This window comes from Pelecanus crispus, chromosome 1, assembly GCF_030463565.1.
Source record: "Pelecanus crispus isolate bPelCri1 chromosome 1, bPelCri1.pri, whole genome shotgun sequence".
Lineage (NCBI taxonomy): Eukaryota > Metazoa > Chordata > Aves > Pelecaniformes > Pelecanidae > Pelecanus > Pelecanus crispus.
The window spans coordinates 192,566,796-192,592,055 of record NC_134643.1 but is presented as its reverse complement, the minus strand read 5'-3'; the positions used below and the strand labels follow the sequence as shown (position 1 = coordinate 192,592,055).

General features: G+C 38.5%; 1 protein-coding gene across 2 annotated transcripts in view; it reads right to left on the bottom strand.

The window, feature by feature from the left end:
- DGKH (diacylglycerol kinase eta) overlaps positions 1-25,260 on the bottom strand; it is a 181,432-nt gene that overhangs the window by 7,477 nt on the left and 148,695 nt on the right. For both annotated transcript variants that reach the window (XM_075705709.1, XM_075705716.1), the window contains 13 exons: positions 24,698-24,826; positions 20,066-20,200; positions 18,216-18,333; positions 17,184-17,294; positions 16,933-17,029; positions 14,439-14,546; positions 11,149-11,262; positions 10,725-10,859; positions 8,702-8,868; positions 6,587-6,692; positions 4,985-5,077; positions 717-836; positions 242-350 (listed from right to left, as the gene is read on the bottom strand). In XM_075705709.1, the coding sequence (XP_075561824.1) occupies positions 242-350; positions 717-836; positions 4,985-5,077; positions 6,587-6,692; positions 8,702-8,868; positions 10,725-10,859; positions 11,149-11,262; positions 14,439-14,546; positions 16,933-17,029; positions 17,184-17,294; positions 18,216-18,333; positions 20,066-20,200; positions 24,698-24,826 (1,542 nt within the window). The remainder of the gene's footprint in view (positions 1-241; positions 351-716; positions 837-4,984; positions 5,078-6,586; positions 6,693-8,701; positions 8,869-10,724; positions 10,860-11,148; positions 11,263-14,438; positions 14,547-16,932; positions 17,030-17,183; positions 17,295-18,215; positions 18,334-20,065; positions 20,201-24,697; positions 24,827-25,260) is intronic.

Here is a 25,260-nt window from a genome sequence, read left to right as displayed (position 1 = left end):
TATCTGAGTATTTTTGCAGTAGTTCTTTAGCTTACTTGGAAGTCTTGGGGTCCTACTGAATGCTTTCTAAATGCACTGAAAGAAATCTTACATCCTAATGAAGATGCCAGTTAGCTCAGTTGCTTTTCACTTTGACTTTACTCTTAGGTAGAGTGTATCATTTCAGCTCTTACCAAAAAACCCCATAAAATCGTATTTTCCCCAAATGCTACTGTTTTTCTTGTAATGTCAAAACACATACCAGGCTGAGGGCTGGTCTTATGCTTCTGAACTTTTTCTTTTTTAAACTTTGGCACTATGCGAAACACTGTACTTCTGTTGTTCCTTTTAGCATAATCCAGAGGGGGATCCTGCATGAAAGAAGAGACATAGTTACCTTTAATTAACAGAAACAACAGTGAAATTACATGCTTGAGACAGTAATTCATAGTTAATCTCAAAAACTAAGACCAAATTTTACTTCCATAAAGAGTAATTTCAGGATTTAACTTTATACTTGTTTCATGTATTAAATAACCATTCAAAACCTTTAAATTCACAAAAGGGAACAAAACAGAAAAAAAGCCCTAAGCTTAGAAGCTTGTTCACAGCACAGAGAAATGGTCCAGCATCACTACTGAAATTGCCTCTCCAGATCATGAGGGATTCTAACTTACTCTTCCCTATCAAAAGAAAATTATGTTCAGTTAGAAACAGGACGTATTAATCAAACCCACCTCATCGTCATTTGGTTGAAAAACATAATAAAGCCATGGTATCTCAGCAAGTTTTCTCAACTCTATTTCCACGCTGTGCAAAGCATCAGACAACAGCTCTTCATGGGGAGCTTCTAACTGCTGTTTATAAACAGGCCAGAAAAATAGTATTTTTAGTTTTGTTAACATATAACATTTAAATCCAGATATGTTGTTACCACACACAAACAGATGACTACTTCATGGTGAGTGTAAATGAATGGTGAAAACAAATAAACTTAGTGAATTAAATTCTCCTTCAGAGATGTGTCCGACCACCCTGACACTACATTTAGTACGGTCCCAACCACAAATGGATGACTGAGGCAGCTGGGACATTTGGTGCAGACCAGCTGGACCTAGCTGTCAATCACTGTCATCATTCACCACACTCCTGAGCCTTCATACAGCAAAAGTTATCTGATAACACCAATACTAGAACACACTAGAAATGGAAACTACCAGCACAAGGGAGATAAAATCTGACCAGAACAAGAGCCTGGAAAATATCTGTATGAGAAGTGGTGCAAAAAAATTGAATAGATGGTAGTAAGCCTGAGCTGTTATTTGCAAATGTCTTCATATGATAGATCACTCTCTCATGGTCAAGTAAGAGGAAATGGATCTCACCGAAGATGCTCCATTCCCAAAGGTCTTCCAGTGGTGATACAACACCTGCACTACCTCTTCTAAATAGGTGAGACATGGAGTGATAGCTACTGCTGCTGGCTGAGGGTGGGAAGAACGGGGACCAGGCATGGAAGAGGGACACAATTGCAGCCACAGACGAGAGACAAAAAGCCAAAGACATCAGCAAAGGCCAACGAGGAAAACAAAGTGGTAGGAGTGTGAAAAGCTTGGGACTTGCTGCCCTATGGGAATTTGGCTCTATTGCTACTTTGAGAACCCCATGGAGGTACCAGTTTTCCTTAAAATCCCAGTCTGAAAACTATTCTGCAGCTGTTGTGTGAATCGAACCTGTGAGGAAGAGATAAGGCAGGCTGCTGATCCCTGGCAAAGCTGTTTTGCACTTATCTGGGGTTGCTGAAACACCATTTTGAGGTAAAGAGTTGAATCCTGGAATGAGTTGCTTGGAATCACTAATAAAGCAATCCGAACATCTTTTTCTCTCTTTGAAGTAAAAGTAGTCCCAAAGCAGTGCAGAATATCCTTTTGAAAGGATCTAATTAAGTTACATCCTAGTGAATGCATTTTTAAAATGGAGTTGTAAGAGAATCTTTGATCTCTAGTGCTGGAAAAAGATTTTTATGTTGTTGGGGTTTGGTGAGAGATTACAAGCCCCCATTAATTTAGCCTACCTCACAAAAACTTCTTTCCTTTGCTTCAGTAGTTTGCATATGTTACCACCTTTCAAAGGAGAGACCATCTTTAGTAAGATACTGCTGTTTAGTATAGTAATACTGGAAATATAAGCTCCCTCTTGCTTTTGTGCTCTTTCCTCTTCTAAAGCTGACAAAATTCAGTGCCCATAACCAGACTCTGATCTTTCTTTTGCCTTCCTTTTTTTTTTTTTTTTTTTTTTTGTAATTTGAACAGTTCAGTTAATTTGGAGTACAGTGGAAGACCCACTTGTCTTTGAAGAAGTTACAACTTTTCTCAGTTTAATTTTTAAAAAATATTTAAGTCATCTATTTTATATAAATGAATGAAGCAAAGAGTTATCTCTTTCTCAACAAGCACTTATCTAATTGATTGATTCTCAAAGGAAAACATTTTGCTTGGGGACAAAAGACCTCTCATCTGATGGTGAGAAAGTGTATGCATTGGCAATATTGCTCCTGAAATAAACCCAAAACAATAGCGAAGTTCTGGTAAAGGAAGAGTCAGCAATTTAGGGTAAATTTTCCTCCTACAACATCTTGGAAAAGCTTCTTATTTCCAAGATTGAAATTAACCCTATGTATGAAACAATGAAAATAAAGCATTTTTTCAATTCCTTCCCAGAGGAAATTTTTAATATGAAAATATTTGATTTCAGTGAGCTCAGATAATTTCATTCAGTTGAAATGAAACATTCTGTCATACTTCTCCCTTAATACATTGGAAAATTGTGTTCTGTTCCAAACTGGAAATGTTTTCTAAAAAGCAAAAATGGAAACAGTGCCTTTGGAAAATATCTAGACAAAACAGTATTTTTTTAGTTTTTCCGAACTGTATTCCAGCCATAACCATCTGGGAGATTCCACAAATCAGCTTCATTGTCCCATCTTATCACTTCAGTAAAGATGGTATTTATAGCTAATTCACCATTTGATGTCATCTAGCTAATACTGTTGTACGAACTTTGTTAATCATATCTTACAGGAGGTGGCAGGAATCACAGTCTCCTTGTATATGTATTCACATCTCTTTTGTCTCCTTCAGGAGCCATAACAGAAAGACTCAAGAGCTGGGAAATGGTGACCAAAGAAAAAGCTTATCAAGTAGTATATGCAATGAAGTCATCAATTTACTGCTCTCAGGAGCTTTGATCACAAAAGAGAGGGGTGAGGGAGAATTGAAGAGGCAAAAAAAACCCATGAAGAGGAAGATAAAAAAGAAAGAAGGTTCATCTTTGATAATTTGGAGAACAGTGTATGATGGCAGCAGCTGATGCATCAAGCAACACCTTACATTTCACCTGTCTCTATTTTAGTAGAGTGAAGGGCCAACATACATGTAGCTTCAGCACTTATAAAATACATGGCAATAAGGTTAACCAGGGTGCCTTGTTATTGTGATTGTGAAACACTGTTCTAAACAAGCATGATGTCTAATGAGTGTAATGGACATCTCTGGAAGATTATCTCAGTATCTTCCAAACAGCCTTTTTATTAAAAAAATGGGTTTACTGTAGACTCATGAAGATATTTGCACAGATCATAATGAGAAGAAGTACAACATGTAAAAATCAGAAATGGACAAATGAATCAAACTAAGCTTTGGAGCCTGAACAAGGGACCAGTTCGACAACACACTGAGATCACAACTGGCTATAGAAAAGGTAATGATTCAATGGGAAGGTTTGCATAATAACATTATTTCCAGACTGCCTTGATAAATTACACTAGTCCTAGTAAGGCCTCACCAACTTCAAACTTTTCTTCTAATTCCTCTTCCTAAACTATTTTAAAATTTAAACAAATTTCTCTGTTTTGATTCCCCCTTCAATCTGAAATATGGGGGATTAGTAATAGCAATTTGAAAAAAACAGCAGATATTTTTCCTTTTTCTTGGACAAAAACATCTAATGAATAACTTTGCCTTCTAAAAACTCATAAAATAGATCACATGAGCCTAATCTTTTACTATTTCTAGAACTTAAATGGTTATTAGCCTTTAGACCATATTAACTTTTGGTTATTGAAGAATAGACTTGTACCATTTATCACTTGTGTAAAAAGGTATCCGAACCTGCACCAGGAATTTTCATACCTTAACTCAGCTAAATGAAAACGTTCCTATTTATATCCATTTTTAATTACAACACTTAAATAAACAGTAAGTTAGTAATAAATCTGCTTTTGAATCCAAAGAAAATGTAACTGTTCCTACTGAGTAAACTGGACCAGCATAGAAAACCTGACATCTTTCTTCTCTTCACAATGTCACATATGGAAATTTTCTCATTATACATTCAGGTACAACAATTCTTGAGCAGCCGTCATCATTTTAGGCAAAGAAGAAGATGCAAAGTCTTCAAGTACCATCAGAGGTCTACTGAACACTTACCAGTTAAAGGTTATAAAATAATTCCTGACAGGTATTAGAACAAGGGTGAGATTTACTTGCCCAAATTAGATCTGTAGAAGTTGAATATGAGTCTGAACAGCTCTCACCTCAGGTTCTCTTTAAACTCCGAAAATGTTCACATAATAGAACTCCAGAAGTTCTCTTAAATGCTAAACCTCCAGAAGATGATTTTGCTTTTTCTAAGATAGTCCTCCAAGACAGCTGAGTGTGAATCAACCTCAACAGGGATACTTAGTTCTCTCCATTGACTATTAAAAAGAAGAGCCCAGGCAATGACCTCTTAGATATCTGAAGTGAGGTAAGATGGATGCCAACCTAGGACAAAAATTCATAACTCATTCTGATCCAAACCACAAATGCAGTGTAATATCCTCCAATCGGCCTTACCGAGCTTCTGGTACCAGGTCATAAATCCTGCGCCGATTTAAAAAATCAGCAAAGAACAAATCACAGATAATCTGAATGGGGGAATAAAACCATGTATTTTGCGACCTTACCAAAGGAACTCTTCCTACTAGCAGAGATTCAGTTTCATTATGTAGGGCCTTCACATTGACAGCTATCTCCATGGCAGTGTTTCTGGTAAGGCTCTGGGGAATAAGAAGCATAAAAATTATTTGCAGTGATGCAAGTCAGACTGAGAACAAGTACTTCGGGCTTACAGCACAGATCTTACACATCTTCTCCTACGAGAAATACATCAGTTTAGCTCTACACTGACAACTTCTTCAGCACTGAGAATAGAAACCAAAAATGTAGTATCTATTTACTGTCTTTTCCCCAACTTCATTTAATATGACCTTACACAATCCTGAAGATCATCAAGTGACCAGCCACCTGTGAGATGAATCCACGATTTTTATGGATGACAAAGGCCAACAGAAAAGTTGTGGGCCTCATTTAATAACAACTGTCGATGTGAATCGTTCACCTTATCCTTAGCAGAAGTAAGCTGCTAGCCATATTTTAAGAAGCAAGGGTTAAGTAATATATTTACCATACATAAATTTAGGTTAGATATAGACAGACTCTATCTAATTAGTCTTTTGGGGATCCAATCCTTGAAAACACCCAGATTGTCTAGTGTGAAGAAAGAAACCAGGAAACTCATTTCCCCTCATCCCCTTTGCATTCTCTGCATAGCACTTGGATAACAATTAAGCATGAAAATTTCTCTGAATGCATCTACAAGAATTGACCTGTATGTAGTAACAGCATTTGTTCAGCCTTTGTCATGCCTCCACTCTGTGTCTGGGGACGTGCCTACAGACTTGTCTGCAAGCAGATGTGAGCCTACTTTGTCTATTGTTTTTGCTGTTTGCTGACCCAAGTTTGGTTTATTCATGCTCAGAGCTACACCACCTCACTTGATTTAACGAGCACTGCTGCATCACTTCAGGATGAGCACCCCTGGCTGTGGATCTCTGTTGCAGATAGAGCGAATTCTTGACTGCTTCCGAAAGGCAACAGACATACTCTTACCGTGCCTCTAATCCAAATTCCCTATCTACCTTCTGAGTGCTCACTCCCACCCACAACAACACCCAGAAGGTCCGCACTTTAAGTGTCATTAATATCCCTTTCTAACATCCCATGTTCACAGAAGAGAATAGCAGCTGGGGAGGACACTGATGAATGCAGAAACTGCATCTTCTGCCTTCTCAGGTATCATATCAATCTAACATCAGGAGGGGACTCTCCTCTTTAATACTATTCTGTAAAAAGGCAGTTCTCCTAACTCCCATTCCTGGTATTATTAATAAATTTCAGAATCATTGAGCATGATCTCTACCAAATTCATCACCTATACAGAGCAGCACCTTCAGAATCAGAAGTAACTTTCCCTTTAGTTTCATCTTAGAAAAAGTGGCAAAAAAGGGGAGAAAATACAGCATCCATTCATCTGTTAAGCAATTTCATTTGAATCTGAGCATGTGTATGTATATATAGAAGTGTTGTTTATCAAAAACTTCAAGAATTATCATCCAACTTGTTTTAATATGGGGACAGGGAGCACAATGCAGCTCCTGTGTCACAAGCTTAAGCACACAGATATTATAGCTTATGTACTTATACATAAATCTCTGTTCTTCCTTTACCTCAGGAAATCTTGGGTTGGCTTTATTTAATGCATGGGAACATGCATTAACAGCATGAGCAAGCTCCTGCTCCAAGAGGCCATGTATTTTTGCTGCTTCACAGATTCTACAAAAACATGAAAAAGAGAAAAATATTTCTTACCTCCTTTGAAGAATAATTCTTCAGAGAACACAACATTATCAGATGACAAAATACACAAAGATATGTTTCACAAAACACTTTTAAAAAATATAGTCGTTTATAACAAAAGTTGAAATACAAGTATCTCTTCAAGCAATGCAGCACCTCATATAAGTGATATCCATAACACAGAAGATTTAATCTGCTGTGGAATACTGAGACACATTTATTTGCCTTAGAACACAAATGCTACACAAAAATTGTACCAAAAAATGTTTGGGCTATTAATTCAGATAAACAATAGAGGAAAACCCTAGCACAATAAGACAACTTACTTGAAGTTAAACCCTAGCACATTAAGATAACTTACTTGAAGTTATCTTAAAAAACATTACACCTGTTTCACAAGGCATATCCTTCAGATGTGACATTAAAATTGGCTGCAGTCATTTGAGATTATGGGAGGTCCAGCTGTAAGTACAACCTCAGGACCATCTCTAGAACAGTAACATTTTTAAGCTGTCTTGACTAAACTTCACTTTGGGTAATTTATAACCTAAATTATTCTTCTATGTCTACTTAAGTCACCACCACAGTATAAAAAGAATATGTAGTTCTTCAATTCCTTTCTTATATTATCGGTGCAACTCAACAGATACTCCAAGAATTGATTTTGATGCTTAAGATAATGTGTCATCATGATGAACCGAGTAGCAGCTTTATAAAATGTTCTGATTTTAAAAAAATGCTTTTCTTAAAAAAATCTAGGGGTTTTTTTTTTCTGTGAAAATTGAAGTGCCTTCTTTATTAAAATACTCGCATCTCAGGAAGAAAGTAGTTCTTGAAAATAAGCAAGGCTGTGGGATCAATTTTATACCACCAGCTCACTATCATCTCAACCTATATAAATTACTGAAGTGTCCAGGGGTACAGAGATGAGGATTTTCACCATTAGGAATGAAATAGAAAGCTGCAATAACAATAAATGAGTGGATGAATGCAAAAAGGTACGAAGATTTTACCTGGCAATCTCCTACGAGGACAGGCTGAGAGAGTTGGGGTTGTTCAGCCTGGAAAAGAGAAGGCTGCGAGGAGACCTTATTGTGGCCTTCCAGTACTTAAAGGGGGCCTACAGGAAGGATGGGGGCGATCTTTTTAGCAAGGCCAAGAAATAATGGATTTAAACTAAAGGAGGGTAGATTTATACTAGACATAAGAAAGAAATTTTTTACAATGAGGGTGGTGAAGCACTGGCACAGGTTGCCCAGAGAGGTGGTAGAGGCCCCATCCCTGGCAACATTCCAGGTCAGGTTGGATGGGGCTCTGAGCAACCTGATCTGGTTAAAGCTGTCCCTGCTCACTGCAGGGGGGTTGGGCTAGGTGACCTCTAAAGGTCCCTTCCAACCCAAAGCATTCTGTGATTCTATGATTCTATGAATTTGGGCTCCTTGAATGTTGGTGTGTTAACTGTTTAGTTGTACAATATTTTAAGAAAACTTTCTGGTTTATTGAAAAGTGCTCATCTTTCTGAAATTGTGAGTAACAAGGCTTTAAGGAGAAATAAGGTCAGGAGAAGTTAAGGTCAGGTGGATACATCCACACTGTTGACTTCTAAAGTTGACTTCTAAAAGGTTTTTTTCAATAAATGTATTTTTGCTCCTGCGTAAAAAGAGAAGTTTCAATCAAAAGCCTCTCTGCAAAGAAGTCTTCCAGTTTTCCATTTCCACTGCTCCTTCAGAAAGTCAGTTTTCACAAGAAAAAAATACATAAACACACACAAAAAAATACAGAAATACATAAGAAAAGCATACATAAACAAGTTGGGCCTTAAAAATAAAGTAAAATAAAATATAACAAAATAAGTGATAGAGTGGCAACTAAACATTAATCAAAAAACAGGGAAAGATACACTTCTAAGTCTATGTATGCATTTGCATGAATAATTCAGTCTTGGTGTCTAGGTTGCCAATCCAAACTTATTCATTTTACTGTACCTGGTAATAAGTTCTTCTGCAGCTTGTGAGCACAGCTGGATCTGTGCAACTTCTTCTTCTGTAGCCAATTCAACAGCCTGCTGAGGGTACAAGGGAGATCGAATGACAGGTTTACAGGAATCATACTTCTGTTTGTCTTCCCAAGACTTCAGGGTGTTTTCAAAGGCCTAATCAAAATAAATTATACATTCAGTTCACAGCACTTCGAGTATTCTTACTTATTTTAGAACTTAATTTTATATATTTTAATTTCTATAATTTTTAATTAAAATTAATTTAACAAATAATTTAATTTTCATTTTATATAAATAATACAGCCTCTATAAATAATGACATTACATTTAATTTTTTTTAAATTTAGTATAGAGAATAAGTCAATTTAAAAGCTCGCTTTCTTTCTCTCCCTCCTGTATCCTCAATAAGCATCTTTCAAAACAGTAAGAACACAAAGACAGTGATAATACAAGCATGGATAGTAAGATCCAAATCTGAAAGTAATAGAAGCTTCAAACATAAAAAATGGTGGAAAAAAATCACAGAATCGTTTAGGTTGGAAAAGACCTTTAAGATCATCCAGTCCAACCATTAACCTAACACTACCAAGTCCACCACTAAACCAATTAAGGGTAGAGTAGCAACCCCACGCCTCCTGGCTTGGTGGTTGGATCATTTATAATGAAAGTAAAAACTAGGAATCATTAAGGTTGGAAAGGACCTCTAAGATCATCATTCCAATCATCAACCCAACACCACCATGCCCACTAAACCATGTCCTGGAAGTGCTATGTCTACACGTTTTTTGAACACCTCCAGGGATGGTGACTCCACCACCTCTCTGGGCAGCCTGTTCCAATGCCTGACCACCGTTTCTGTGAAGAAATTTCTCCTAATTTCCAGCCTAAACCTCCCCTGGCGCAGCTTGAGCCCATTTCCTCTCATCCTATCGCTAACTACGTGGGAGAAGAGACCAACACCCACCTCACTACAACCTCCTTTCAGGTAGTTGTAGAGAGCGATAAGGTCTCCCCTCAGCCTCCTCTTCTCCAGGCTAAACAACCCCAGTTCCCTCAGCCGCTCCTCAGAAGGCCTGTGCTCCAGACCCTTCACCAGCCTTGTTGCCCTTCTCTGGACATGCTCCAGCACCTCAATATCTTTCTTGTAGTGTGGGGCCCAAAACTGGACACCGTATTCCAGCTGCGGCCTCACCAGTGCCGAGTACAGGGGCACAATCACTTCCCTGCTCCTGCTGGCCACACTATTCCTCATCCAAGCCAGGATGCTGTTGGCCTTCTTGGCCACTTGGGCACACTGCTGGCTCATGTTCAGCTGGCTGTCGACCAGCACCCCAGTAATGAATTTACTAAAATATAGTTCAAATGCCATTAACTGCACCCTAGATTCACTGTCCATCTCGTGGACGGAGAACTGAGGGGCAGTTAATGCCTTTCACCCAGTAATCCTAGACAAGCATGAACTCTCCAGTGGCTTTGTGACTAGGTTCTGCTCATGTCTCTTCTGTCTGAGACTGGGTCATGGGGAAGAAGGAGGATTAGTAGAACAGAGAGAGACAGGAGAGAAAGCTGCAGAAAGTTATTCTGAAAAATGGACATTAGAGAACTTTGCCATCTGTGCAACTGTGCCAGAACTTCCAGTATGTGATTGAGGTAATGAGGTAATACACCTAGAGAAGAAATAGAAAGAGAATAAAAAGAAAGAAAGAGAGAAAGACAAGGGGGGGGATATAAAATTTTGACTATTCTACTTCTTACTATATATTAATAAGAATACAGGAATAGCACTAATAAAACTGATAAAAGCTAACAAAGAACTGTGTCACATACAAAAGAGCAATTCTCTAGCTAGCTTATTATAGAAATTATGCAACTTTAAGTAATCATATAAGTTATATAGATAGTTATAAAACATTTTTATAAGTACTGTTTTGTTCAAGTTATAACTGAATCAAATTATTACAGAAACAATGTTAGTAACAGTATCTCGTAACACCCTTTGTGCAACATACTCTGTCTCGTGTTAACATCTGAGCTCTGTTTTTATGTATGATCTTAATCACTCCTGGGGGTTGGATCCATGCCTCTCCATCAACTTGCACTGGAACCCCTTCATCACCAAGTATGGTGATCTTTACTGACCGACACTGGAAAAGAACAAACGCGTTATTTTACAGGGCAGTAAATACTAATGAAACTGACGGGCCACCTGAAATATGTTGATTACTAGGAGCTATGGCTTCCCTCCAGGTTTGTCTCAAGGATGAAGCACTTTTATACTTCATTCATCATTGAAGACAATTTGTTACCCGTTAAAATTAAAACAATGTCAGCATTTTATTAACGTATAGGGTAGTGGTCATCAAGAGTACCGCTACTTGCCAGCATCCCAAGCTGCTGCCAACCATGTTGCATGCTTTCAAGTAAGAAACAAACCTGAGCTATCCTGTGGTGCTGCAGTTTGATGACTCTTGAAACTGCCATCTGCATGCTGCCAAATACTGCAACAACTTCTAAGATTTTATCATCGAACGATGGAGCCCCAAATATCTGAAAGGGAAAGAAAATATTCCATTTTTGCTGGTAAATCTAGTGTTTAGATTGCATGTTCAGTGAAGCACAGATTCATTTACAGATTTGTTTTCAACATTCAAATGCTCTAACTTATTTACTGTAGAGTAACTACACTGTCTCTCAGAAGTCACAGGAGTGAGATAATGTAGACAGTAGGCAAATATTATTTTAAAACAGCTATGCTAATAGTATTTCAAATATCTGACTGATGAGGCATATCCTTATATAGGAAGGATGGCATGTTTCGGCGTGCAGACGAAGAAATGTTTTTCAAAGCAAGATAAAAGGCCAGTTCAAATCTCTGCTTGGTTAATGCACTTAATATATAAGAGGTTCTCAAAGTTAAGAGGAATAATGGTGGTTTTCTTCTCAGAATTGCGTATCTTTTTATATTCTGAATTCTCTGGAAACCGGCATGAGTCCATACTTGGCTTTGTTAAACAAAGTTTTCATACTGAAGAAGATCTTGTTTGCGCTGTATGCCATTATCTGCTGTAAATATGAAAAACGCTTCTGTACAGAACAAACATCCTGATATCCAGCCAAGACGCTGAATTTCCATGAGCTTACACAAAGCGAATGAAGTCTCATGTGTGCCATTGCCACCTGGTGTCCTGCAGGGGAATTCAGCCATGCCACAGGACAAGTCTTAGGGTGCCGTTCAACTGGGTCTGGCAGGAGATACCATACTAAGGTCACTTGAAGCTTGACCATTTCATGCTGATATGAAATAGGGAGCAATGAGGGAGAAAAACCAGCAGGAGAAATCACTCCAGTAAGAGTTTAATGGGTAGAGAGATCACCTCTCTGAGTAGTACTCACACCACCTTGGCTGGCACCGGGGGCAGAGTAAGCTGCATCAGAGGCACCTGAGAGAGGATTTCCTGGAGGTGAAGAGTAAGAGGGTGCAGATCCAGGTCTGTGTAATCCAGACAGTGTCTGCAGCACTGGCTCAGGGAGGGAAAGGATGGGGAAGAGGGCAAGGGACTTTGGTCCCTGCTGCCCACCAGGCCAGCAGCAGCCTTCACCCCAGTGCAGTGAGTGGTGGCTTTGGCCAGGAGGCTGAGGAGGGCTTCTCAGGAAAAAGGGCTGCACAGCACAGTTGCCATAGTTCAGTGCCACATCCAGGTGGCACTTCCCTTCAGAGCATCGCAGGATTGCACAAGTATGACTTGAGCAGATGAGCATCAACAGAAGTGCAATTTTACTGGGTCTAGACTGTTTTGAAGCAAAAGGTTTCTCCATCTGAATGTTTCCAGTTTCCATGGAAATGTTTCCATTTTTCACATGGGGATGTGAACGTCTTGAAAAGAGCAAAGACAGTGAAAAAGAGCAATGACAGTGATTTTGTTATTCCAAGGTAACAAGTATGGAGAGTCCTTGATCCAGTTTAACAAGTACAACTTCCACCTACAGAGCCAGTTCTGCATAGGTCAAGAAAAAGTAGTTGTAAAATTTCATTTATTTTGTGCTTCCATTTTACCAAAAGGATGGGCATATGAGTCTGCTGTGTCTCTCCATCAGTAAAACATATCTGTACTGAAAACCAACCACTTTTTTTTTTTTTTAATAAAGGCAAACAAACCTCTGTTCAAGAAACAAGTCCCTCCTTTCCTGTTGCAGGTCATGTTTCCAGCCTGTCTTCTGGACACCAAAAAATCATGCCTAAACAAGCCCCGCTCAAGTTGGTCAGTGTGCAGCTGCCCTGCTTGGCTTACCAATAATGTTTCAGGAATATTTGCAGCTGTTGAGGCAACATCTTTTTCGTGTCCAGGCAAGCAGAACCAGCAGCGCTTCAGACCACCACCACCACCTCTGATGATCAGTCACTCAAGACTGCACTAAAGCAGTGAATTATGCTCCTAACTCCATCCACAACAAACATGCCACTTTGCTGGCACATCTGATCACCAGGAGACTAAAAATATCAGTAAAACTGCTCCAAGACACACACATTTGCTGTGTATCAGTATGACAGCTAGGACAGATCTTCTCTCTCAGTGAGGCAGTCCAGGGAGAAAAAGAAACTCCTGAACAGCAGCTGAGCAGATGTTAGAGATGCTTTCAAGTTATGAATATGAACATGGAGTATATAAAAACTTTAGATATCCATAGGCAAATATAAACACAACTGCCATCCTCTGGCATATACCAAAAATAAGACCAGGACATTGAAACATGTTTAAATATTTTTTGTGACTTTTATAGATGTGTGTGTCTGTATGTGTGTCATATGTGTGTGTATACATATATATATATAATATATATATATAAAAATAAAAGCAAAGGATAATAACTCACAAGAAATGAAAAGCATTTTGGGAAAAAAAGTCCTGGATTGCCTACATTAAAATCATATGCTAATTTGCAACTACAGTTTTAGGTGATTCAGACCTCACACACACTAAATCAGGACATGCAGAATTAGTATAATCTGCTAGTAATTACAGTTGTTGCACTGTGCGTGACATGGATGGCAGCAGTAAGACTGCTCCAAGATGTAAGACATTTAGGTATCCGAGTAGCATAACGTTTCTTACAAGATGAGAGGAAGAAGGGAAAAAAAGGTATCTTCAAATATTTTAGAAGTTCATTGAAAATAATGTTTAAAAACCGGATCACTACCCCCACTAAATTATCAGTCACTAAATGCATCAGTCCTCATTTTCTGAATCACCATAGTCCAAAGCTGTTTGAAGAACAGGAGGAAAATTCAGGTATAAACCGTGAGTGATTATCCTTGTCCACCTTGTTTATTGTTAGACTATAGCAAACACAGGAATCTGTGCTTTGAGAAACCTCATTTACAAGAGTTTGTAAAACAGTATAAAAAGAAACTATTTGTTTACAAAATTAGTTTCTAAAAATACTCTCTCATAGAGCAATTTTTGAAAAAAAAAATTAAGCCTTATTATGAATGTTTTGCTGGAATGGACATGACAGAAGGCAATAGCCAGTGAAAAATCATGGGGTATATTTTCAATTAAAAAAATCAAATACAAGACAATACAGTTTAAACTCAAACAGCCTCCCTGAATAAGAGTTGCTATCCAAACTATATGCTACTACTATTAAAATTAAATGAGAAGAGCAGTTCATGGTATTTATTGCTGGTTTCACCCAGAAGGTTACTTCTTTTTAATGTTACTCACATCATCTTCTTTGGTTCCACCCCAGAAATTGGTCCCACCAGCATAGCTGGGAATGTTTAGCACAGCTATGCCCTGCAGACTTGGAAGGGGGATGTACTGTCCGTCACACTGTAATGGATAAAAGCTCATTCAGTATCTAAATAATGTGATAAAAGTAATCGGTCATTTTTAATACATGAAGATTCAACAGAGCTGGCAGGGGAGGATGGAGTCATTAATAGGTTGACACAAGCCTATTCCATCCATGCTGTGAAGCAGCTCTAATACAAACCTCTTCTTCCCATTCTTAGCACCAATTTTTGCGAAGCTGAAAAAACACTAGTATCTAGAGCAGAGGCGTTCCATGACTCTTCAAAGAAACTTTTTCACAATTTCACATTAATTAAGTCTATTAAGCAGGGAAAAAAAAAAAAAAAATTCCAAGAATGTTTCCGGCATAGCCACAAACATGTAGTTAAATGTAAGTGTTGTTAGCACTTGTATACTTGCCTTCCTGTACAAATAACTCACTTTTCTCCCAAAAGCGCAAATGCAAATCTAGGAATGACCCCACAGTTGTTACCCTGGCAGTGGCTAGGAGTTGTTGATTTTGCAGGTAAGAGGTCACTCCTATGACCAACCATTTATTCCCTCTTTCTTACCTCTTTATCCTCCAAAACCCATAAGCAACTCCAAGTTGCAACTCCATAAGCAACTCCTACTCAGCACGATCGTGGGATGACATAGGTCAATCTCACCCTACTTATGGCCAAGAGTAAATTTAAAGACTTCAGTGAAATCACTCTTGACTTCCAGCAGTACAACTGCCTGCAGAGGTGAGCCCAACAATCTCAAACCATTCAACTGGGAGTCAAAAGTGCAGTCCTGCAGCAGTGCCACAAGCGTGGATTTGAAACAAGTTGGAAATATATGGTCATAAATGCTGTCTTCAGGTGTCACTCTGGGCATCATGAATTTGGAGGTAAAGTTGCCTTTACAGAAGATTGCTAGATTACTGCAAGTTACCAGTCCCACAAAAGGATCTTAAAATTATACAAATGAAATAGAAATCCTCAGGAAATAAGGACAAAATCTGTAGCAATTTTATCGGGAGGAGAAAGAGATGCAAAATCATTTCCAGAATGTGCTTAGTGCTCTCTTTTTATGATTTAATCTCAGCAACAAGACAGAATTTATCATTTTAATCAAAATGTGATAGTATCCAAAATATGCCTTGATATTAATAGATGCTTCACAGCCATTTTTGTTGTAGTAGAGGTCTGCCTCCAATTCCTGAAATTGATATTTTTAATTTTCCAATGCCAAGCGCCTCATCACACATTTTAGCATAAGGCTAATATTATGCAAGGCAATACTAAATATGAAATTCTACTTGCTGGTTTACTTCCAGAAATATAAGAAATAATTATGGAAAGGTCAGGTTTGAATGCCTTATTGAATCTTATTTGAATCTTATTCAAAAGATCCTTAAATTAGAATTCTATCCGTAGCATACATAATGTTCTTTCGTGTCATTATATTCACTTATTACTGCACAATTTCTTGATAATTACTCAATCTTTAGATAACAGCAATCTGCTGCTACCAGACAAAATCTTCCTTAATCTCAGAGGAGTAAGAAAGAGTTCCAGTAACTTAAAATTATTCTTTCAACTTAAGAAGTTATCTTCATATAAATATCATGAACTTCCATATCAAATGGTTAGCATGAAGTAAAAAGAGAAATTATGTATGTTCTTGGTCAAAATCCAGTCTAGATATTCTTTGGGTGAAAACAACTGTAACCATCCCATAGTCCTTTTTTGCATTTGGTAATCCTTTATATCTCCAAGTTCCCAGTATCGTGAAGAAGACTTGGATTTTATGTTATAACTTAAAAGATAAAAAATAACCATCTTTAGATAATTTACACTGCATTTGTTGTTGCTGTGATAATGCCTTGCTTCTTTTGTGTGACTGTCTCAAACACCTATTAGAGACAGTCTCTATAGGTGTAGCGGAGCTTCTTGTGATGAGCATTCAGAATCTCCCCTCTTCTGTCAGGATTTTTTGACTAAGATCATGTGTGTGCTCTCCCTATATGTGTAATCAAGCTTTCAGATAGCTTAAAATGAACCTGAAGGACTAAGACTCCTTATCTCTTTCCTTCTGTTTAGTGTATGATCAGTTCTGTTATTCTCCTTAAAACCTGGTCTCTCCCTTCAATGCAGTGAACATTAAGAAACATACCCTATCTATACAAGAAAATTTCTGAAAAAAACCCCAGCAATTACAAGAAACATTACACTGGATATTTTGGGATATTTAAGTACTGACATTTTATTCCAAAAAAACACCTGGGCAACCACCTCTTACATAGCACATTTTTACACAGTGCCTTTGAGGTCAGCTTGGGTCAACATAAGAACTCTAAAAGGTTCCAAGAGGAAGCCCAAATTCTTCACTACACATTGTGGAAGCAAAAATATTCATTCTGCCCATAAATAAAATTTACCTCAAGTTGAACTTTTTGTTCTAAGTTCTTGTAAGTTCTCTGCAGTAGCTCTTTTGTGCCAAGAACTCCATACCACATCATGTTTTTTGTCCGACTTCTGAAAACAGGTAAAACAAGATTCACATATTGAAATACACACATTATTATGTCTTGTATTCGTAGGATGCAAAAAAGTTAAGAAATTCAAATAAAGAGATAAGGAAAAGAAAATAATGGAAACATCTTGCCTCTATTACTGACAAGTATATTACCTGCACTTTTCAGGGTGCTCTTCTCGCTTGTTATTAAATTCTAGTGAAATTTTTGCATCTAACCCAATTCCAAAGTAGTTGTTCATGACACATTTTTCTGAATATCCCTCCCTGTTAGAAGAAAAGAGATAATTAGGTGTACATTTACACAGTACCTGGACAAACAGAGCTTTGACCAAGATTGTGGTTGGTCTCAGAACAGATACATCGACCAAGAGACGCCAAGAGATGTTTCTTCTGAATCTCCCTGAGGAAACCCAACGGCAGTTTTAGAGACAGATTTGCTGCTAGCTCCTTTGCAAGTGCAAGTTACTTGCCATAGGACAAAGAAGAAACTGTAACACACCCCCATCCTAGCACTACCTCCACCATACCCAAAATTAACAATGGAATATGAGGAAATTGCTGCCCCGGGCACGGCTCTGAGACAGCAGCACCACACCGGGCCAAGCACCCAGGCTGCGTTTAGGTGTGCTGGTGCTAGATGTTTGGCTGATGCTGCCGGCAATAAAGCAGTGCTTTATTTTAGGCGAGCCGCAGCACACAATCCAGATACCATCCATAAGTCTCTGCCAATGTTACACCCAGCTCTGGGAAGCAGACACAGCTTAGGACACAAAATTTCCACCTCACTGCTCCAGTCCTTAGGGGGACACTCTTCTTCTTCCTCCACTATGAAGTGCCCAGACCTGCCTCAGCACCTTGTTGGTCACTGAGCTTCTGTTCAGACCAGTGGTTCGGGCAGGAAAACCCAGCTCTGAAGGACTGCTGGCCTCCTCTCAGAGCCAATGGGCAAGGGTAAGTGAGCAAATATGTCCTATTATTTCTGCTGCTGCAAGACATTTCTGCACTACTCATAACTAAAATGGCACAATCCAACTTGTTTTCAGACCTTGAGGTGTACTGACAGCAAATGACAGCAAAACAGAATTTCATAATGAAAAAAAAAGATTACAAAAAAGTAAAAAAAAAAAGCTTAAGAAAAGCAAACTAAAGCAAAACAGTAAATTTGGAAAAAAAAAAAAATCTTACAGTGAATCTGGATCCGGGTCAATAAACGGCGTAGCACCAAATGGATCGATGTTTGCTAGCAACATTTTGCTAATAATTGAACTTCCTGCAATAGAAGCAGCTAGACCAGCCCTCAAACCTGATTTAAAAAAAACAGGAAAAAATAACAAACGACCAATTTATATATGATAAATAGAGAAACATGTATTGTCGTAACGTAAGCCACATACTGAGAGACAAAGTATTCATTAAATCCTTATAGGGAATGATTGTGTTTCTGTCTTAGTTTTTACCTATGTTGGTTATCTTTTCAGGTCTCTGGCTCTCTTGAGCAGAAGGGCAGCTATGCTGCGGTGCGGTGGCTGACTCTTCAGGTACCACCATTGAGAAAGAAAAAAAACAAAGAAAATTCAGGATTTCAGGCCAAGACTCACTGGCTGGCATAGTAACCAAATGGGTCACCTAATATCCAAAACCACTTCTAGAGCTTTTTATTTAGTTTAATCTTCATCTCCAAACTGTCCATGATTTTCCTTGGGTCCTAGTTTAACTTCATTTGTGGAAAGGTCACAGCCTTGCCATGCCTACCTTGACTAGTATCAAAGTCACTCTGCAAAACACTGTAATGCATGTAAACAAAGAAAAGTACCTTCTAAAAGCTTTCAAATGGACCTAAAGAAAAATGTAAGCTCAGTTCCATTGTTTCAACTATACTAATGAAGTTAATTAAAACAGTGTTTTACTGGTGCCCCTAGTATTAATTGCATTTGGATAAGAACAGATTTTTTTTCAACTGTTATTACTGCACAGCAGCTTTGTGTAGTTTCAGTTACCCATTTCCTGAGAGGTATCTACAGATACCTCTTATTCAGAGGGTTGAACTTTACATGGCTCTGTCCCTCAGCTCCTTCATAGCCCCCACTGATTAGGATGAATGATAGAAGGACTTGGAGATACTGGTGGATGAAAAATTGGACATGAGCTGCAACGTCCGCTTGCAGCCCAGAAAGTCAACCGTATCCTGGGCTGCATCAAAAGCAGCGTGGGCAGCCGGTCGAGGGAGGTGATTCTGCCCCTCTACTCCGCTCTCATGAGACCCCACCTGGAGTACTGCATCCAGCTCTGGTGTCCCCAGCACAAGAAACACATGGACCTGATGGGGCAGGTCCAGAGGAGGGACGTGAAAACGGTCAGAAGGCTGGAACACTTTTCCTATGAAGAAAGGCTGAGACAGTTGGGGTTATTCAGCTTGGAAAAGAGAAGGCTTCGGGGAGACCTTATTGTGGCCTTGCAAAATATAAAGGGGGCTTGTAAGAAAGACTGAGAAGTTTTCCCTAGGGCCTGTAGTGACAGGACAAGGGGCAACAGTTTTAAACTCAAAGAGGGCAGGTTTAGATTGGACATAAGGAAGAAATTTTTTATGAGGAGGGTGGTGAGACACTGGCACAGGTTGCCCACAGAAGTTGTGGATGTCCCATAATTCGAAGTGTTCAAGGTCAGGTTGGATGGGGCTTTGAGGAACCTGATCTAGTGAAAGATGTCCCTGCTCATGATCTAGATGACCTTTAGAGGACCCTTCCAACCCAAACCATGCTGTGATTCTATTATTCTAAGATCCTGAATTTCATTTTTCATCCTCCAGGATCAAACGTAACACTACTGCTACATGTGGTATTGTGCCAAATGATCAGGAATCTTCCACATTATTTTGCATTTCCTACCATATGATACAACACAAAGATGTGTATGTCGGTTCAAATAAATTCAGGGCTCCTGACATGAAGTAAAAATCATTATTTGACAGCCAGCAGGGGAACAGAAGGCAATGTTAAAGTAGTGTAAGGAACAGCATATTTCAAAATCATAATTACCTGGGCAGATAATCCTAGTGTTAAGCACTGGGAGGTTTTCCTTGCTTGCAGCCAAAGCCGGAGCAGAGAAAGAGCCTGTCTGAGAATGGATACCTCGGCTTGTACGTCGATCTGGAGATCTTGGTGCAGTTTTAGCTGTGCAGAAGAAGTAAAAGTTAAGAGCACTAATTAGACTTATCATGACCTTACCAAATACATATTTTTTACAGCCCTGAAAGTATTTCAAAAGCATTAATTTAATGTGTTACCATTCCGTGACAAATGTCCTTCCCCCTCACACCACAGTTTTTCTTCTAAATACAGGGAAGAAAACTCAGAAACAGATCAAGTAACAAGCACAAATTAAAATGAATGAGTGTGCATGGCATTCAACGTGATGAGTTCCCAACTTACACTTTAAGCTACTAGCAAAAGTTGAATTATATCCACCTTAAAATGTAATAGTATTTAATGCTCTAGTAAGCTTCTGATAAAATATATTAATGAAGTAATATGAATTTAAACTTAAATTCAATGTATATTTACTTATAAATTTACCTATATTATATAGTTCATTATTATTTGTAACAATTTTAATATAGATAGCTATTCTAACCCATAGGCCATGGAAATACCAGATCAACAGCCATGCTATTTGCTTCAAGCAGCTAAAATGGACCCCCTGCCTGCTTCAGGTTTCTGAAAACCTCAGACAAACTCTGACATCTTTATCTACAGCTGACCTGAAAACTGCAAGGGAAGGGAAAGCCATGTTCAGCCATTCTTGTCTTCGGCAGTTAGAGAGATCACAGGGGAGATCAGTTTACTATCATTTTTTTGTTTTCACAAAAAACACCAGCAATTCCCAAAATAACTGAAATAACTTATTTGTTAAAATTCTCCAGATGATGGATCAATAAAACCTCATGACGGATAGCAAAGTTTGGTAGCTGATCAAATTATTGGTGGCAAAGGCAGGTAATGCCCAGGAAGAAGAAGGAGATGAAAATTAAGGGGAAAGAGAAGATGTTCACAAAGAGGAACTGGTAGCTCAGTGAGGCCAGTTATCCCTGAGATTGCCTCTGGAGGTAATAAAGAAGGATAGGCTTTTCAGAGGGCAGACCTCAGGTGTCGTAATTCACTTTCCTGGCAGAACGTGTTTCATGCAGACTGAGAGAATATACCAGTGACTGCTTTAGCCCGGGGAAGTTAATCTTTGTGAAATTCAGCTCCGTCAGATGTAGCCAGAAAATGGCGTCCCAGGGAAGAAAGTTTGGGTATTACTGAATGCTTTGCTGTAGCATTTCCATGTGCATGTAGAAAGCTTTTGCACACCAGATGATCATAGACATTTCTTGGCTACCTCTGCTCCAAATTATCTCACATGTTAAAACTACTTCAGCTTAGGACAACTTCAACCTTGACCATCTGAAGAAGCTCAGAACAAAAAATGAAATGATTTCAAAGTGATCTGATATATTCCTCTCAAAACCTGAAAACTAATTCAGGAAAAATAGAATGATTAGGACTAGCACCAAGAAGCAGAAAAAAACCACCACCAGGAATGTGGTGGGAAGGATAAAATACACCCTTTTTGGTGACAGGAGGGGGACAGATCAGTTCGCATCAATCATGATAACAGCCTGAGAGTAATGTGGGTGTCCTGTAGGAACAGATTAATGGAAAGAAAATGCAGAGTGAGAAAATCTAGAGACAAAGGTAGTAACAAGAACCAGGGTTTAGAAATTCTGTTCAAATCAATTCAGGCCAGGATTTAGGCATTCACTTTTTTTTCAGTGATGATAATCTAACACAGGACAGTCATTGAAATGGCAAATTCTTCACCCTCTTGTATCCCAGGAATAAAATTACACACCTTTCTGGATGACTTGCTTAAGTCAAACAGAAATTATTAGATGCAGGACAGGGATAAGTGGGTGAAATTTTCTGGACTGTTTTCTATGAAAGGTCTGACCAAGTGGACTAACATCTGTGTAACAGCCTTAGCACTTATCACAAAATGCTACAGTATTGCATGGTAACAATACAACACAATGATTTGTATCTGTGCACAACAAAACACTGTAATATAAAGTTCTAAAATGAAAAGAAATAAAAACTGCAGGTGATATCTAACAAGAGTTATTAAATACTTAGATGAAGGTAATTAACATATGGAAAAACACTATTTTCATTAAATGACCAGGAAGATCCTCGGAGAGTAAAATATAATATTCAGAAAAAAATTAACATTCATTTTTCATAATGCTACTGAAAAATTCACAATGCTGTTCACACAGTCTGTTCTCTCTGTACTTGGGAACAAGGCAGTTATATTAAATAGGAAAATCAACAGAGCAGCTGCTCTTTATTTGACAGATGAGACTCATGGGGATAACTGCAATAAAGATAAACTTTTGCTGTTCATGCTCTGATAAAAACAACAGAGCCCTAGTGAGTAAAACTGATGTTTCATTGCAGATAATTGAATTCATGTTTCATGCTTTGTCCCTAAACACCTATCTTCCACTGACAGCATTAATATGCACTCTATTTCACACATATCAGATGTGTGAAGAATAATACAGCTCGCCAATAAACGCAGAAATCGTATCACCAAGAAACAAGGGGTTTATGTATGTTTCTACATATGGATATACATATGTGTATATTTTATTTTATTATATATTTATGGCAGTAGGATTGGGTCATCCATAGGGCCAGCATCCTCTGTGAGCTACTGTTGAAACTGGACAACCAACAAGCATTGATTCCTATAACCAAGGGAAAAGGAAAGGGGCCAATGAAGAGACAACCACTGAAGAAAGTCTGAAATCCATTCCTGGAGAAAAGGAAATATGAGATTCTGAATCAACAGAAGCCTCAAGAGACTAATGTCATATTTCTAAGGTAGGAGCTACTGACACAGGCACCAGCTTCAGAGCAGACCCTCATGAGGACAACACCTTTTGAGGATGTTGATGTGGGTTAGGGTAACAGAAGGAGATGCAAATCCCAAACAACTTTGCTCACTTTGCCACAGGAAGTTGCTCACCAAACATCTAGAGGATGTAGAGGTTTGTTGCTGTCCTCGAGCTACCACTGTTTCTCCATGACTTGCAGATCATCTCAAGACCTCACTGTCACTGTCCCTTTGGTAATATGACAAAGACTGAAATTTCCACCTATAGTAAGAAGCAGCTTTCCTAAAATTACTACACAGCTTGAGACTCTTGAACAACCCTGGCACATGAACTACCAGTCAATACAAAATGCAGTATTGACGTTTGTGATGGAAACTGTCCAAACATGACCTCTGGCTAGATTGGCTTAGTGACAAAACCAAGCAAGGGAGCAGGCAAGTGAGGGTCCCTTATAGACAAATTGTCCTTCCTTCTTCCACTGCAGCCACTCACTGGCAGGTTTCATAAAGGACACATGAAGGAGGAATTTCACCCTATCATTCGAATGTGGGAATTAGTACTATGCTATTTCAGCAGGTTACTATTCCTAAATATCATTTGTTGTACAGTAACCAAACTCTGAATAGCCAGAAGGAAAGCTTAATGACAAAATGGGCTATTACTTTATGAAAAAGCTACCTTCCAAGCAAGTTGTTTTAAACTCAGATCACTCAATATTCTGATTGCTTTGTAGAGTTATTGATACAGATAATACAGCTGGGTTCTTTCTGTTGCATTTGAAAACCCAGCATGGGCTAGCCATGCTGTCTTCCTTTTTTTTGGAGAGTAACGTGCAGAGCCCTGCAGTGAGGACAGAATGATGCTCCTACAGGAAAGCAGGAGCACTCAGACAGAAGCAGCTGATCTGACCAAGTCCATCTGACCAAGGACAGAGCAGGTAGGGGGCTCTACACCTTGGAAAGCAAGAGTAGCTTGTTATAGTGGCTTGCTATATGGCTTGCCAACAGCAGCCAATAGCTGCAAGGAACTAGCTGGACTAAGGACCTGTATTTGGGACAACAACTCAAGAATTTTTTCATGGGAAGGATATTGAAGACTTTGGTTCAAATTTCTGCCCTGGATTAGACAAATAGAGGGGGTGACCTTAGCACTGCCACTTCCCAGGAGACTTCCATGCTCCAGTTTTTATTATATTCTTTCCTGCTTTATGCTGTTCCACTTGATATAAAAGACTTAAATTTCATTCTCTCTGTTCCAATAACTGTCTCAGGTTAAGTTCCCAGCTGAGACATCAGAGTTTCATTGTCAATACAATGAATAAATATGTCTGTTTCACACAATTTGAAACCCCTTCAACTGAAACGACTGACAGAAATTCCTATAATGTACCCTAAAACACCTATGACAGACATGCTATTGCCACTATTACCCACACTCTAGTCCCTGCTCAGGTTCATGTAGAAAGGTGAGTGTAAACACTGGATTAAATGCAGGCACTTCTCTCCCCCAAAAATACCTTCTCAGCTTTGTAAATCCATTTCAAAAGATAATTCATCTTATCTCCCATATTTTTCCCTCAGCTTTTATTTACCCAAATCTATTAAAAATTGTGACTAGTTTCCAGTGAAACAGCATGCTAGTGTTTTTAATTATGAAGCCAACTATGCTCCATAATGCAACTACAAGATGACTGCATAATTTTAAATTATTTTATTCCTAATTTACTCACTTGAAGGGGACTCAAGTTCCTTTGTATCTTCCTCTTTTTCCTCTTCTTTGGATTCATCCAATTCTTTGTTATATTCTAGTGGGGATTGATTCGCTTGTTCTTCACTATGAGCATTCTGCTCATCCACAACTGCTTATTAAAAAAAGACAGAAAGTTTCAAGATCTTTAAAGAAAAGCTGCAAAAATGAAAAATTAGCTTCTTTTTTTCTGTAGCTTTAACTTTCAGTTTAAAAATATTAACAAAAGATTTCTATTACCAATTCAGTGAAAAAGAGTCTAGCAATCCTTTGCCCATTGATAGAGATTACCACCAGAAATTTTAATTTTGTGGAGGATAATAGTTACAAAAGAAACACACTTTTATATGTGCACAGACATGCATACATATGTATTCATATATGCAGCCAGCCAGCCATCAACATCCAAACAAGCTGCATTTCATTTCCTTGCAGCTTGTAATAAGTACATCATTTTATCTACATAAGAATGTAGAAATCAAGCTTTAATAATGAAAATTTATGCTAGTTAAAAAAAAAAAGGCATCATTATTCTATCAGGATCAA